Raw genomic sequence first — 14,915 nt, 5'->3', positions numbered from 1 at the left:
AGTAAGTTAAGACATTACTTGCAAGGAATATGAAATTAGTATTTTTAGAAATTCATTATTCAGGTAGAGCCCTTCCTAAAGATTTAGGTAAGCTTTGGGAAAATCTCTGAATGTGCTTTTGTTGTTTCACTGAATGTTTCAGCTGAAGATCAATGTAATGGAAAATATCTTTGCTGCATTCCAGGTAAAACTGGTATTTGTAAACATCAAGCTCACCAGAATGTATCTGTTAAACACTTTATTAATCTTCAGATACTAGAAGCAGATAGGTGCTATCACATATCAACAGAACTCAACATAAAGGTTTCCCAAAAATTTCACTGCTGAAATCTGTCAAATAATTTTGTTTTCTATATAGTATAACATCTATTATTCAATGGTTAGTATGCAGAAAATAAAGTCAACAATGTCAGTATGTTTTTTAGTAATGAGATGCAAGATGATGCCAATGTGGCAGATTTTCAATCAAATCTGAAGGTCCATATAGATCAGTAGTTCTGTCCAATCTTCTTTATTACGGCTGTGCATTCCAGTCGGGGCACAAATCAATTATTTGGTCTCTTGATCAAATTTGTTCAGGCTTTAGATGTAATCAATCTAAAATAGTGCTTGATATATTTCCATTTTCTGGACTGTAAATACACAGTTGCATATGCCATGCAACTGGTATATGGCAAACTGAAGAACTGGCAAGCAGGATAGACAAAAGGACTGGGAACTAAAAGTATGATTGAGGCTATCAACTAATTGCTGCTGATGGGAGGTATGGTAATTGTTGCAATACAATCAATTATTTTATGCTCCTATTTGCTTAGCCATCACTGAAAAACTTTAGCATAATGATGTCTAGAGTGGACAGCGGACACGTACAAATTCCTTCCCGTGGGAATTATGCATGTGGTACTATACTGCTTAGAGCAGGGAATAGGACAACCGGTGAGGAAGAGAGCTAAAGAACGTTGAAAATAATCCGTAGGATAAAATCAAAAACACACTTTTGGTAGAGACAGAGATTGCTAACATACCAGAGAAAGGAGACTATCTGTTAAAAGCTATCAGAGACAGTTTGGTTCATTCTGAGCACACGAGAGAGACAGAAATACCAATAAGAGGCTCCTCAACTAGACCATCATTATAACAAAATGAAAATCTTTAAAAAGATCCAGTGCCAGCTTGGAGAAGCATGTAGCATGCCACAAAGCAGGTAAGGCAACAGGTGCCTGAGTGAGAAAAGGATAGGTTATGCAGAACTTGCTAGGCCAGGATCATAGGCACTTTCTAAAAGACCAAGATAATAAAAGTATTATATGTTACTAGAAATGGTCAGTAAAACAAAAATGAAAAAAAATCCCTAGCAAAATACAGCTTGAGTATCCCTTATCTAAAATGCTTGGGATCAGAAGTGTTTTGAATTTCAGAATTTTTTGGACTTTGGAGTATTTGCATATATATAATGAAAGATCTTGGAGATAGGACTTGGGTCTAAACAAGAAATTCATATGTTTCATACACACCTTATACACACAGCCTGAAGGTAATTTTACTCAAGATTTTGTGAAACAAAGTTTTCACTGTAACCCATCACATGAAGCTAGGTGTGTAATTTTCCACTGTGGTATCATGTTGGCACTCGGAGTTTTGGATTTCAAAGCATTTTAGACTTTGGATTTTTGGATTAGGAATGCTCAATCTGTACAGGATGATCAGCACAGCCCACCTGCAATATTCACTTCTGAAATGCAAGATCTTAAAAAGGTCATTTCCCCCATTACCACAGCCCCTTTACATTTGTCTTCTTTCAGAATTTCGAGGAACTCATGCTTCCAAATGTTGATAATTACATAATGCCTGTCAATGAGGAGTACAATGTATTTGTGTTTATCTTTCTCTAGACTCAGCAGAAATGAACTGGTCACATGCTAAAATGATCATTTCACTTTTTAAGGGAGGTTTAAGTAAGTATGGGAATAGGAAACAAAGGAACTTTTTGGCTTTTTTCCATTTCCATCTGTTCCCGGGCATCCTTAAAGCCCTTCTGTGGTTCTAACCTCTTAAATCCTGCTGTGTGCGAGCACCACCCATACTCTGTCTTGGCATTCGTAGAGAAGTTCTCAAAGGTGTATGTCTCTGCTCATCCAGGTAAGCAAGGTCTTCCAAGTGGGCAGAGCTGGTGGCTGACAAGAAAGAAAAGTTTAGTTAGAATATTCAATATTCAAGAAAATGTCTTTCAGCTAGTCTGTATCTCCAGAACTTTGGAATCAGGGCTTACTCCAGCCAAAAAATATATATGCAAAATATATAATACATATAAAATACATGTATTTTACACCTTTAAATATCCAAGTAAGTGGTTTGTAAAAAATATTAACCCTTCGTTTCACTTGCTACTTTAAGACAGTACATAATAAACCTGTGCTTGCTAAGAGGTTCTATAACCTTAAACAGAGGGATTAAATATTTCCTATTCAAAAAGCAAAACAAGCTAAGCTAAACATAAACCCTTACTTCATATAAGAAGTAGATAATGGTAGATGTGGAATTTAAAATGAAAAACAAAATGCTAGTCCAAAAGCTTAAAATGCCATCTTGCCTCTGAATGTCTGGATCATGAAAACTGCAGAGACAGTAACAAAAAGGAAGTTTCTTTGTTATCAAAAGAAACAGTAAATGGGTTTTTACTAAAAACTGAGTGAAAGAAAAAATTAATTTTACAAAAATGTTTCAAATTATAAGAAATACCAGAGTATCCATTTTATTGTTTGAAAATATTAGCTACCAGTGGCTTGTGCTAGTAATTCCAGGACTTTGGGAAGCTGAGGAGGGTGGATTGCTTGAGCTCAGGAGTTCAAGACCAGCCTGGGCAACATGGCGAAACTCCGTCTCCACAAAAACGCACAAAAAAAATTAGCCGAGCATGGTGGTGTGTGCCTGTAGTCCCAGCTACTCAGGAGGCTGAGATGGGAGGATTGATTGAGCCTGGGAGGTCAAGGCTGCAGCGAGCCATGATCATGCCACTGCACTACAGTCTAGGAAACAGAGAGAGAGACCCTGTTTCAAACACAACAGCAACAACAAAAACACAAAAAAAGGAAGAAAATATTAGCTACCAACTTATTACTAACAACTGGTTTGAGTTGGTGAGAGTGAAAAAAAAAAACCCTAAGATTATCTTTTCATGGCTGCTGGGCCTCAAATGTTTTGCCACCAAATACCTGGGGAGTATATTTCTGTATATGAGAAATTGTAACATGTGTTGAGATTACATGGTCATTTGCCTCAAAGACTTTATCCAAAATTTTAATCAAGAAATCCAATTTTGCCGCCAATGACATATACTACCTTACCTAATAGCTGATTATAAATAAGCTATTCAATATAAATTAAGAAGGAAAAGAGGAAGGGGAGACAGCTCAGAATTCCCTCAGCATAAGGAAACAAGAATTACGACAGTAAGTAAACTTACATCTCCAACCTCATATATAAGTTGTTTATGACGATTGACATTGGGTACTGATATTCATTTGTTAACCTGTTCATTCACTTAACAAATATAACAAAATTGTTAATAAAAAAATGTCAACACTGTGCCATAACAATACTTTTACCATAGTTTCTAATCAGTGTACAGGAAAGAAAAAAGATGAGCAAGGAAACATTTTACTAAAGAATGTAGCAGACAGCAGTCAAAAGAATATTTTATTAAAATTACTGGAATGGAATGGACCTTAAGGGCTGTCCCATCCAACACCTGTGTATTGCTCAACTCTGTTATCTCTTTCAATGTAGTTGTATAGCTTATGCCTGAACATTTCCAATGGTGGGAGCACACTATCTCTTGATACACCATATTTAAACTTTGCATAACTCTTGTTATTAGCAATATGGTTCTGGTTCTCTACCTCTTACCCTCTCTTTCTCTTGATGGTATAGATGATTCTTCTGCTTATATCAAAAAGAAGAAGGAATAATCTTTTTAAAAGTTTATTACTAAGGTGAAAAGAACTAAAAGGAATGAACACGTATTTATTAAACACCTGTAATGTGCTGGGTAGTGTGTAACATGCTTTTCTTGAATTATGGCTTTTATTTTAAAGGGAAACAAAACAATCAGAAAGTGTAACAATGAAGACATTCTGTCCAGTCTCTTAAGAGAAATGCATGGGCTACTTGCCTGGAGAGATGCTTGGAAAATTCTTATGTCTTTGCTAAGAATCCCTATGGGTAATTTTTGGCCTCTCCCATATTAGGACAATAATATTAGGATAGTCTGAGCACAACTATTCCCCTACTTTTACTAAAACTACTACCACAAGTATCATCTCCCTTCCCTTCATAGATATTTTGAACATAAATATTACCTAAAACTTACTAAGTAGTTACAAAACATTAGTCATTATATGAATCCTTTGTATTAGGATATCCTACTTTTCACAGATATAGATTCCAATTCATATGTATTCCACAGCAGCTCTGAAAATGGGTCATTAATCCCAAACAGAGGCCACACCATTGGCCCAGGGAGACAAGTCAGTTGATTAAGAAGACTGATATAGATTGAGTATCCCTTCCCTGAAATACCTGGGACTAGAAGTGTTTTAAAATTTTGAATTTTGGGGGAGATCATGAAATATTTACATTATACTTACTGGTTCAGCATTCATAATCCAAAAATCTGAAATATGAAATGCTCCAATGAGTATTTCCTTTGAGCATCATGTCAGCACTCAAAAAGTTATGAATTTGGAGCATTTCAGATTAGGGATACTCAACTTGTAACTGATTCTAAGCAGAAGCTTTCACCAAAAATCTTCCTCTGTACAAGGACTACATAGAGCTCAGAAACTGTTAGAACTATTGTAATAGAGTAAACTCTTGATATCATGACATTTAGGGTATGGTAAATATATTTGGGAGTGATGTTGGCAACAGGAGAAGGAAATGAATTCCTTTTTTTTTTTTTTTTTTTTGAGACAGTCTCATTCTGTCGCCCAGATTAGAGTGCAGTGGTGTGGTCGTGGCTCACCGCAGCCTTGACCTCCCAGGCTCAGGGTCTCCTCCCACTTCAGCCTCCCAAGTAGCTGGAACTACAGGCACACACCACCATGCTCAGCTAATTTTTTTAAATTACTATTTGTAGAGACAGAGTCTCTCTTTGTTGCCCGGGCTGGTAATGACTAATTTGCTCTTTTCCTGTGCCTCTCCAATGCCAGCAAGCCACACACACTATTAGCAGCTTACTTTCCATATACATACTATAAAAACAGGTTGTTTCTCAACACAAAAAGTTGAGAAATCTTTTAACTTTATACCATCTCCCCAAATTACTCAATTACATAACTTTAATATTACAATGAAGCTTTCAATCCATGTTCTCAACATTCAAGACACAATGATAACCCAGTTTCTCCTTGCAAAGGCAAGGTGAAACATTTTGGTGGCGTTTTGCTTGGTCATAATAGTCCAACAAAGGCAGTGGAAGGGAGCTACTGATTATCTCTGCATTTGCTGCTCCCCAAAACATGCCTGTAGCAAACTGAAATACCCCAGTTCTTCAGCCTCTCCTATATACACGCTCTTTCTCATCTGTCTTTGCAGTTCTCCCCACCAGACCTTGAATCCCATTTTGCAGTAATTCCCACTAGAGGTTGAGTACACTTCCCTGCCCTTGACTTTGGGTTTGATCATTTGACTCGCTTTAACTAATGGTGTATTAGTAGATGTGATACAAGGAAGGATTTAAAATGTGTTTGTAGAATTGGGCTTCTCTTTTTTGGTTCTGCCAACACTATGAAAGAATATGTCCAGTTAGCCCACTGGTCCAAGGAGGACAGAATAAGGTGGATCTGGAGCCAGTCTCCAGCTTGGAGCCAAACCTAACCAAACTGCCTAGACCAATCAACCCTTAGTTAACCTGAGATGGGTGAGTAAAAATAAATGATTATGTTAAGCTGCTATAGTTTTTTATAGTTTGTTACACAACATTATTGCACCAATAGCAGAGTGATATACCTGTTGATCTTTCAATATCTGAGTATGGCTTAGGCTGTAGTATTCTAATAGCTCTATGTGAGCAGGGACTACGTCTTATTTACATTCTATTCTCAGCAAATGCATTATGCCTGGCATAAAATAGGTGCTCAAAAAATGCTTATTAAGTTAATTTGTTGAAAGGGGACCAAGGGTTGTTTGGGTAAAGTATGGTTTCAAGAACAGGCTAGCTGACTTTCTTTTGAATTGTATCTACAAAGGCAGAGGAAAATTCTTTCCTGTTCTATAACATGGTAGATTATACTAGCTTTATTTTGTTTAAAAGGTAGAATCCGCTAACTTCAAGAATAAATAAAACGAAAAATAAACAACTCAGATTTGATTTACAGAAAAATCAAAGTGATATTCTGTGAAATATAATTGGCACATTTTATTGTACTTTAAGCTTCAAAAGACATTTTTACAATTAAGTGTTTGAACCAACTTTTATATATAATATAACTCTGAAATGCCCAATTGTTTTACTGACACTTTGGACCAGTTATTATAAAGAGTGCCAGGATGTGTCCTGTCTGCTCAAGATCTCTGCTTTTATTTGATCTTCATTTAGTTACAATATATAATTATCCTACTTTTCTATCTTAAATAAGCAAGATTTGCAGTAAAAGCTCTTTTTAAAAGATTTCTTGGCAGGCTGAAAATTCAGAGTCAGCTCATCACTATTAATAAATACAGAGTTTTATATTTTATAACATTAATGTTCTTCTCTGTGCTCAACTATGATAAAAGCTGATTAAAATGTGCTTAACAATACACACGTTTTATATTTCCTGTCTTAGTTATATCCAGGTCTACTGGAAACCCAGCTAAAGGAATTTATCCAATTGTAGATATAATTTCTATAAGGAAATAAATATTTGAAAGCTAGTTTAGGGAACTTAAACTAAGAAAGGGAAGTCAGATGCCACATTTTACACCAGAGAGAGTAAAAGAGTACCAAAAGTATTTTAAAAATATTTATCTCAGCATTCTGAAGTTAAAATCACCCGAAGAGATAAGTATCTAATCTATTATTTTAAAACATTAGAAACAATGACAAAACCATCCCTATTGCTATTCTAATGTTTCTGTGAATTCTTTTTCTTTTCTGGGGGTTGAGAGGAGCTTAGGCCAAGACTCAGGGGTGGCCCTGGCCCATAGTTGTTTCTTATGTTTAATCCAGTGCCTGTTGCTTTAACCAAAGTCTGTTTTCTCTTGTTTGATTCTTTATCAATATCTATGTAGCTACTAAAAAAAAGAGAACTACTAGGGATTCAGACCCACCAAGAATGAAGATTTAGGACATCCTACCAGGGAAAGAACCCTGGCTAGATGTGGTACTGGCTTAGGGCAAAGGACACATGGGATAGGCAGATGAAAAAAGTTACAAATATCAGCTGGGTGCAGTGGCTTGCGCCTGTAATCCCAGCTACTATGAAGGCTGAGGTGGGAGGATCTCTTGAGGCCAGGACTTTAAGACCAGCCTGGGCATCAAAGCAAGACCTCATCTGTGAAAATTAAACACAAAAAAATTGATTGGGTGTAATGTGCATGTCCGTAGTGCCAGCTACTTGGGAGGCTGAGGTGAGAGAATTGCTTGAGCCCAACAGTTTGAGGCTGCAGTGAGCACCACTGAACTCCAGCCTAGGCGACAGAGTGAGACTCTTGTCTCTTAAAGAAAAAAAAAATCAATTTCAGTTTCACAACTAGCTACAGAAATGACGACTTCAGCAGCTATGCATATTTTGTTCCTTGCTTTTGTTTTATATATATGTGTGTGTGTGTGTGTAATACTAATTTATTCTTTCTCGCCTCCTTTCCCTTATTTTCTAAATGCAAGTTTTGATGTAAATTAACTTTCCAATTTAGTTTTTAGATAACAAACCATTCAGATAGGACTGTGCCAGAGTTTGAGGAATAATTAACATAGCCAGAGATGGATAGTGTTATATCATCGAAACATAGTTAAAGTGACTGTTGGAACTAGCCTCATTTTGGAGAAGTAAATATGTCTTCAATTACATGAAAGATACTTGCATCTTGTTAGGTTAAAATACAGAGTTTGTTGTGCTGAAAATGTTTGGAGTTTCAAACATGTATAGTTTGGAAGCTCCAATATATATATAGAAGGGTGAGTATGGATGCTAGTTAGCCAAAAAGATGGACTTTGTTAATTGTTAAGGTTATTGGAAAAATAATCTGCCCCTTCCTGTTCCTATCAGCATTACCCTAGTCTTACTTGTTCAGCCAAGCATTGGCAGTTCATTCCAGTAGCAGCAGTTGAATCTAGTTTGCAGTTTTTCCAAGGGAGGCGGGACTAGTTTCATCTCATGTCTTCAGAGATACTGGCACTGGGTGACCAGTGCCTTGTCCTCAGAGTCTGAGTCTAATCTCCACAGACTCCTTCTTGGAGCCCTTCTATTAGCCTCAGCTGAGCAGGATCCCCTTCATGGAGATGTAAGTGTCAGTTCTGTGAGGCCTTTCTTCCAAGCTTGTATGGTTTAACAATTCTTGCCTCTTTTTGTTTCCTCAGGCCCACAGGTGGTAACTACTTCCTGCAGTTGCTAAATCCATGACACTTCAAGGTTTTCTTATTACCTTTTCAGTTCTTTAAACCTAGTTAATGATTTTTTTTTTCTTTTTTGAGATAAACTAGTCACTCTGTCACCCAGGCTGGAGTACAGTGGCACAATCACAGTTCTCTGCAGTTTCAATCTCCTGGGCTCAAGCCATCCTCCTGTCTCAGCCTCTGAAGTTGCTGGGAGGCTGAGGTAGGCACACACCGCTGTACCTGGCTAGTATTTAAAAACAATTTGTTTTGTAGAGATAGGGCCTTACCACATTGCCCAGGCTAGTCTTGAACTCCTGGCCTAAAATTATCCTTCCACCTTGGCCTCACAAAGTGCTGGGATTACAGGTGTAAGCCACCGTGACCAGCCAACAATTATTTATATTATCAAATTCAACCCTTATTCTGTTAAAATAAGTATGTGGTTTCTGTCTCCTGACTGGCCCCTAACTGATACAGGATAGAAAAGAATTGAGCACCAGTCCCTTTCATAGACATGATATTGATAATAAAGCAGTATCACAGAATGTAGATGCAAAATAAATCTTTTTTTTTTTTTCCTGAGACAGGGTCTCATTTTGTCACTCAGGCTAGAGTGCAGTGGTGTGATCTTGGCTCACTGCAACCGCTGCTTCCCGGGCTCAAGCGATTCTACCTTAGCCTTCTGAGTAGGCATGCACCACCACTCCTGCCTAATTTTTTGTAGAGATGGTTTCGCCATGTTGCCTAGGCTGGTCTTAAACTCTTGAGCTCAAAGTGATCAGCCCAGCTTGGCCTCCCAAAGTGCTGAGACTACAGGCATGGGCCATCGCACCCAGATGAGAAATCTTAAAAGATTACCTAGTATAAACACCAGCAAACTATAATCTGTGGACCAAATATGGTCTGCTACCTGTTTTTGTTAATAAAGTTTTACTTGAACAGAACCCTGCTTATTCATTGAAATACAGTATCATTTATATCAGAGCTAAGTAGTGATGCAGGCCAAGTGGCCTGCAAAGCCTAAAATACTTACTAGCTGCCTTTTAATAAAAAATTTGCTGACTCCTGATCTGTTCAAATCCTCTCATTTTCTGATTAGGAAACAGTGGAGTGACTTATCTAAAGTGATTCACTTACTGACAGCAGAGCAGCCCAGAAAGCCAGGTATCCCGACTCTCAGCAAGGTGAGTGCATCCTTCCTTCCCACTTTACAGCTAAACAGATTTAAATCTCTTTTTAAAAGCTTATTTTTCATTCCTTATTCATCTTTGTCACTTTCTTTTAATTCTGTTTTATGGCTTCAAAAAGCAGTAATAAAGACCTTGCTAATGAAAAGTCATGTACCCTGTATATCATATACTAATAAATCACAGCTCTCTGCGCTTGAAATATTTTCTGCAGTAAGAAATGAAATAAAAACAAACAAACAAAAGCCCCCAAAACACTATTTTTCATAGGAAAGTGAAAATAATTATAGGGTACTTTTTAAGCTGATAAATTGAAGAGTGATTTGAAAAGAAGATTAATGAAAATAAGTATTTTCTATTCACATTAAAACAAAATTCAAATAAAATCTTAACAGCTAGGTGAGTGACAGAAATTTTTGGTCATCATTATGGCAATATTAATGGCACAGTATATAATTTCAAAGCAAGGTTCTAGGAGAGTTCATTTATTAAAATGGCTCACACTAAAATGGTTTGACACGTTTTAATTAAAAGAGAAAGTATTTTTCAATAATAGTAAGTAAAAATGATAATAGAAATGTATAAAATGGAGTGCAGCAAAATGCTGTATTAAGAAAAAAAAGTCTACGAGGGGAGGCAGAACAAGACAGCCAAATAATACCCTCCAACGATCGTTCCCCTGTCCCCCTGCAGGAACACCAAATTGAACAACTATTCACATAAGAAAGCACCTTCATAAGACCCAAAAATCAGGTGAGCAATCCTAGTACCTGGTTTTAACATATTAAAACTTTGGGTGCATGTGACCTAGTGAGACACCAGTTGGGGTGGCCAAGGGAGTGCTAATGTCACCCCTCCACTAACCCCAAGCAGTGCAGCTCATAGCTCTGGGAGACTCCTTTCTTCCACTTGAAAAGAAGAGAGGAGACAGTAAAGAGGACTCTGTCTTACAACTTGGATACTAGTTCAGCCACAGTAGAATAGGGCCGCAGGAAGAGTTGTGGGGCCCCTATTTCAGGCCCTAGCTCCCAGAAGACATTTCTAGACACACCCTGGGCCAGAAGGGAACCTGCCACCTTGAAAGGAAGGACCCAGTACTGGCAGGATTCATTACTTGTTGACTAAAGAGCCCTTGAGCCTTGAATCAACAGCAGTACTCACACAGCACTTGCCACAGGCCTTGGATGAGACCCAGGGCCATGCTGACCTTAGGTGTGACTCTGTGTATTCCGTTTGAGGGAGGACTCCTGCTTGAGGAAAGGAGAGGCAGGAGCGAAGGGGGTTTTGTATTAAGATAGGGTACCAGCTTAGCCATGAGGGTAAAGCACCAAGAGGGCTTCTGGGTTCCCCAATTCCAGGCCTTGGCTCCTGGATGGTATTTCTGGACCTGCCTTGGACCAAAGGGGAGCCACCTACCCTGAAGGGAGAGGCCCAGGCCTAGCAGCATTCACCACAAGCTGAATGAAGAGCTCTTGGGCCTTGAGTGAACATTAGCAGTAGCCAGGCAGTACTTGCCATGGGCCTGGGGTGGTGAGACTCCTTCTACATGAGGGAAGACGAAGGGAGAGTGGGAAGGACTTTATCTTGTGGCTTTGATGCCCGTTCCACTGCACTAGAATGGAACACCAAGTAGATTTCAAGGTTCCTGACTCCAGGCCCTGGCTCCTGGACAGCATTTCTGGACCTGCCTTGGGCATTAAAGAGGAGGTGGAGAGAGACTGAGGTAGAATATTTATTCAAAGGGATAACAACAGAGAACTAAGAGAAATATTATCAATATTCAAGTAAAAGAAGATAATAGAATACCAAGCAGATTCAACCCAAATAAGACTATCTCAAGGTACTTTCCCAAAGGTGAAGGATAAAGAAAGGATCCTAAAAGGAACAAAAGAAAAGAAACAACATACAAAGGAGCTCCACTACATCTGGCAACAGACTTCTCAGTGGAAACCTTACAGGCCAGTAAAGAGTGGCATGACATATTTAAAGTGCTGAAGGGGAAAAAAAATTCTACTGTAGAATAGCATATCCAGGGAAAACATCCTTCAAACATCAAGGAGAAACAAAGGCTTTCCGAGACAAACAAAAGTGAAGGGATTTCATCAGCACCAGACCTGTGCTACAAGAAATGCTAAACAGAGTTCTTCAATCTGAAAGAAAGGCCATTAATAAGCAATAAGAAATTATCTTAGGTACAAAACTCATTGTAACAGTATAGCTCATAGACCACTGTAACTGTGGCTTATAAACTACTCGTATCTTCAGTAGAAAGCCTAAAAGTTGAACCTATCAAATATAATAACTACAACAACTTTTTAAGACATAGATAATGTAAGACATAAATAGAAACAATAAAAAGTTAAAAAGCAGGGGAGAAGAAGTTAAAGTGTAGAGAGTTTTTATTAGTTTTCTCTTTGCTTATTAGTTGGTTTGTTTTTGCAATCAGTGTTAAGTTGTTATCAGTTTGAAATAAATGGGTTATAAGATGTTATCTGTGGCTGGGCATGGTGGCTCACGCCTGTAATCCCAGCACTTGAGAAGCCAGGGCAGGTGGACTTAGCTGAGCATAGTGGTGTGCACCTGTTGCCTCAGTTACTCGAGAGGCTGAGGTGGGAGGATCACTTGAGCCCAGGAGGTGGGGGTTGCAGTGAGCTAAGATCACACCACTATACTCCACCCTGGGTGACTAAGTGAGACCCTATCTCAAAAACAAAAACAAAAACAAAAACCAGATGCTATACGCAAGCTTCACGCGCATCTCAAATCAAAAAGCCAACAACAGATACACAAAAAATAAAAAGCAAGAAATTAAAACATAATGCCAGAAAAAAACCACGTTCACAAAAAGGAGGCCAGGAAGGAAAGAAAGAAGGAAGACCACAAAACAATGAGAAAACAAATAACGAAATGGCAGGAGTAAGTCTTTCCTCATCAATAACAACACTGAACATAAATGGAATAAACTCTGCAATCAAAAGACACAGGGTGGCTGAATGGACAAACAAACAAAAAAACAAAACAAGACCCAATTCTCTGTGGCCTGCAAGAAACACATTTACCTTACAAAGACATATACAGACTGAAAATAAAGGGATAAAAAGATATTCCACGTAAATGGAAATAAAAAAAGGAGTAGCTATACTTATATCAGACAAAATAGATTTCAAGACAGAAACTATAAAAAGAGACAAAGAAGGTCACTACATAATGATAAAGGGGTCAATTCAGCAAGAGGATATAACAATTGTAAATATACATGCACTCAACACGGGAGCACCCAAATATATATGCACCTAACACCCAATTATTATTAGAGCTAGACAGATAGACAGACTTGAATACAATAATAGCTGGAGACCTCAACACCCCACTTTCAGCATTGGACAGATCATCCAGACAGAAAATCAAAAAAAAGTTGAATTTAATCTGCATTATAGACCAAATGGATCTAATAGATATTTACAGAATATTTCATCCAATGGCTGCAGAATATACATTCTTCTCCGCACATGGATCATTCTCAAGGGCAGGCCATATGTTAGGTCACAGAACAAGTCTTAAAGAATTTTTAAAAAAACAACCATATGAAGTTTCTTCTCTGACCACAATGGAATAAAACTAGACATGAGTAAAAAGAGGAACTCTGGATACTATACAAACACATGGAAATTAAACAATATGCTCCTCATGATCTGTGGGTCAATGAAGAAGTTAAGAAGGAAATTAACAGATTTCTTGAAACAAATTAAAATGGAAACACAACACAGCAAAACCTATAGGATATAGTGAAAGCAGTACTAAGAGGAAAGTTTATAGCAGTAAGGACCTACATAAAAAAGGTACAGGCTGGGAGCAGTGGCTCATGCCTATAGTCCTACCACTTTGGGAGGCTGAGGCAGGTGGATCACTTGAGGTCAGGAGTTTTGAGACCAGCCTGGCCAACGTGGTGAAAATCGAAAAATTAGCCGGGTGTGGTGGTGGGTATCTGTAATTCCAGCTACTCGGGAGGCTAAGGCAGGAGAATCACTTGAACCTGGGAGGCAGTGGTGGCAATGAGCCGAGATCACACCACTGTACTCCAGCCTGGGTGACAAAGTGAGACTCTGTCTCAAAAAAAATAAAAAGAAGAAGAAAAAAAAAAGAAAAGTCAAATAAACAACTTAATGATGCTTCTTTTTTTTTTTTTTTTTTTGAGGCGGAGTCTCGCTCTGTCGCCCGGACTGGAGTGCAGTGGCCAGATCTCAGCTCACTGCAAGCTCCGCCTCCCAGGTTTACGCCATTCTCCTGCCTCAGCCTCCCGAGTAGCTGGGACTACAGGCGCCCGCCACCTCGCCCGGCTAGTTTTTGTATTTTGAGTAGAGACGGGGTTTCACCGTGTTAGCCAGGATGGTCTCGATCTCCTGACCTCGTGATCCGCCCGTCTCGGCCTCCCAAAGTGCTGGGATTACAGGCTTGAGCCACCGCGCCCGGCCAATGATGCTTCTTAAAGAACAAAAAGAACAAAGCAAACTAAACCCAAACTTAGTAGAAGGAAGGAAATAAAGATTAGAGCAGAAATAAATGAAATTGAAACAAAAAATACAAAAGATCAATGAAATGAAAAGTTCTTTAGGAGAAGATAAACAAAATTGACAAACTTTTAGCCAGACTAAGAAAAAAAGACCCAAATAAATTAAATCAGAGATGAAAATGACATTACAACTGATACCACAGAAATTCAAAGGATCATTAGAGACTACTATGAGCAACTATATACCAATCAGTTGGAAAACCTTGAAGACAGGGATAAATTCCTCAACATACACAACTCACTAAGACTAAACTAGGAAGAAATGCAAAACTTGAATAGACAAAGTAATGAGATCAAAACCATAATAAAAAGTCTCCCAGCAAAGAAAAGCCCAGGACCCAATGGCATCACTGCTGGATTCTACCAAACATTTAAAAAAGAACTATTGCCGGCCAGGTGCAGGGGCTCACGCCTGTAATCCCAGCACTTTGGGAGGCTGAGGTTGGCGGATCACGAGGTCAGGAGATCGAGACCATCCTGGCTAACACGGTGAAACCCCGTCTCTACTAAAAATACAAAAATTAGCCAGGCGTGGTGGCGGGTGCCTGTAGTCCCAGCTACTCGGGAGGCTGAGGCAGGA

At 38.6% G+C, this 14,915-nt stretch overlaps 1 protein-coding gene across 1 annotated transcript in view; it reads right to left on the bottom strand.

Annotated features, from left to right (window-relative positions):
* Positions 1 to 14,915, bottom strand: part of TANC2 (tetratricopeptide repeat, ankyrin repeat and coiled-coil containing 2) — a 474,294-nt gene that overhangs the window by 162,567 nt on the left and 296,812 nt on the right. Inside the window, exon 9 of the mRNA XM_030923595.1 lies at positions 2,049 to 2,174. Coding sequence (XP_030779455.1) covers positions 2,049 to 2,174 — 126 coding nt within the window. The remainder of the gene's footprint in view (positions 1 to 2,048; positions 2,175 to 14,915) is intronic.

Source organism: Rhinopithecus roxellana, chromosome 19 (assembly GCF_007565055.1).
Source record: "Rhinopithecus roxellana isolate Shanxi Qingling chromosome 19, ASM756505v1, whole genome shotgun sequence".
NCBI classification, from domain to species: domain Eukaryota; kingdom Metazoa; phylum Chordata; class Mammalia; order Primates; family Cercopithecidae; genus Rhinopithecus; species Rhinopithecus roxellana.
This window is presented reverse-complemented; position numbering and strand designations above follow the sequence as displayed.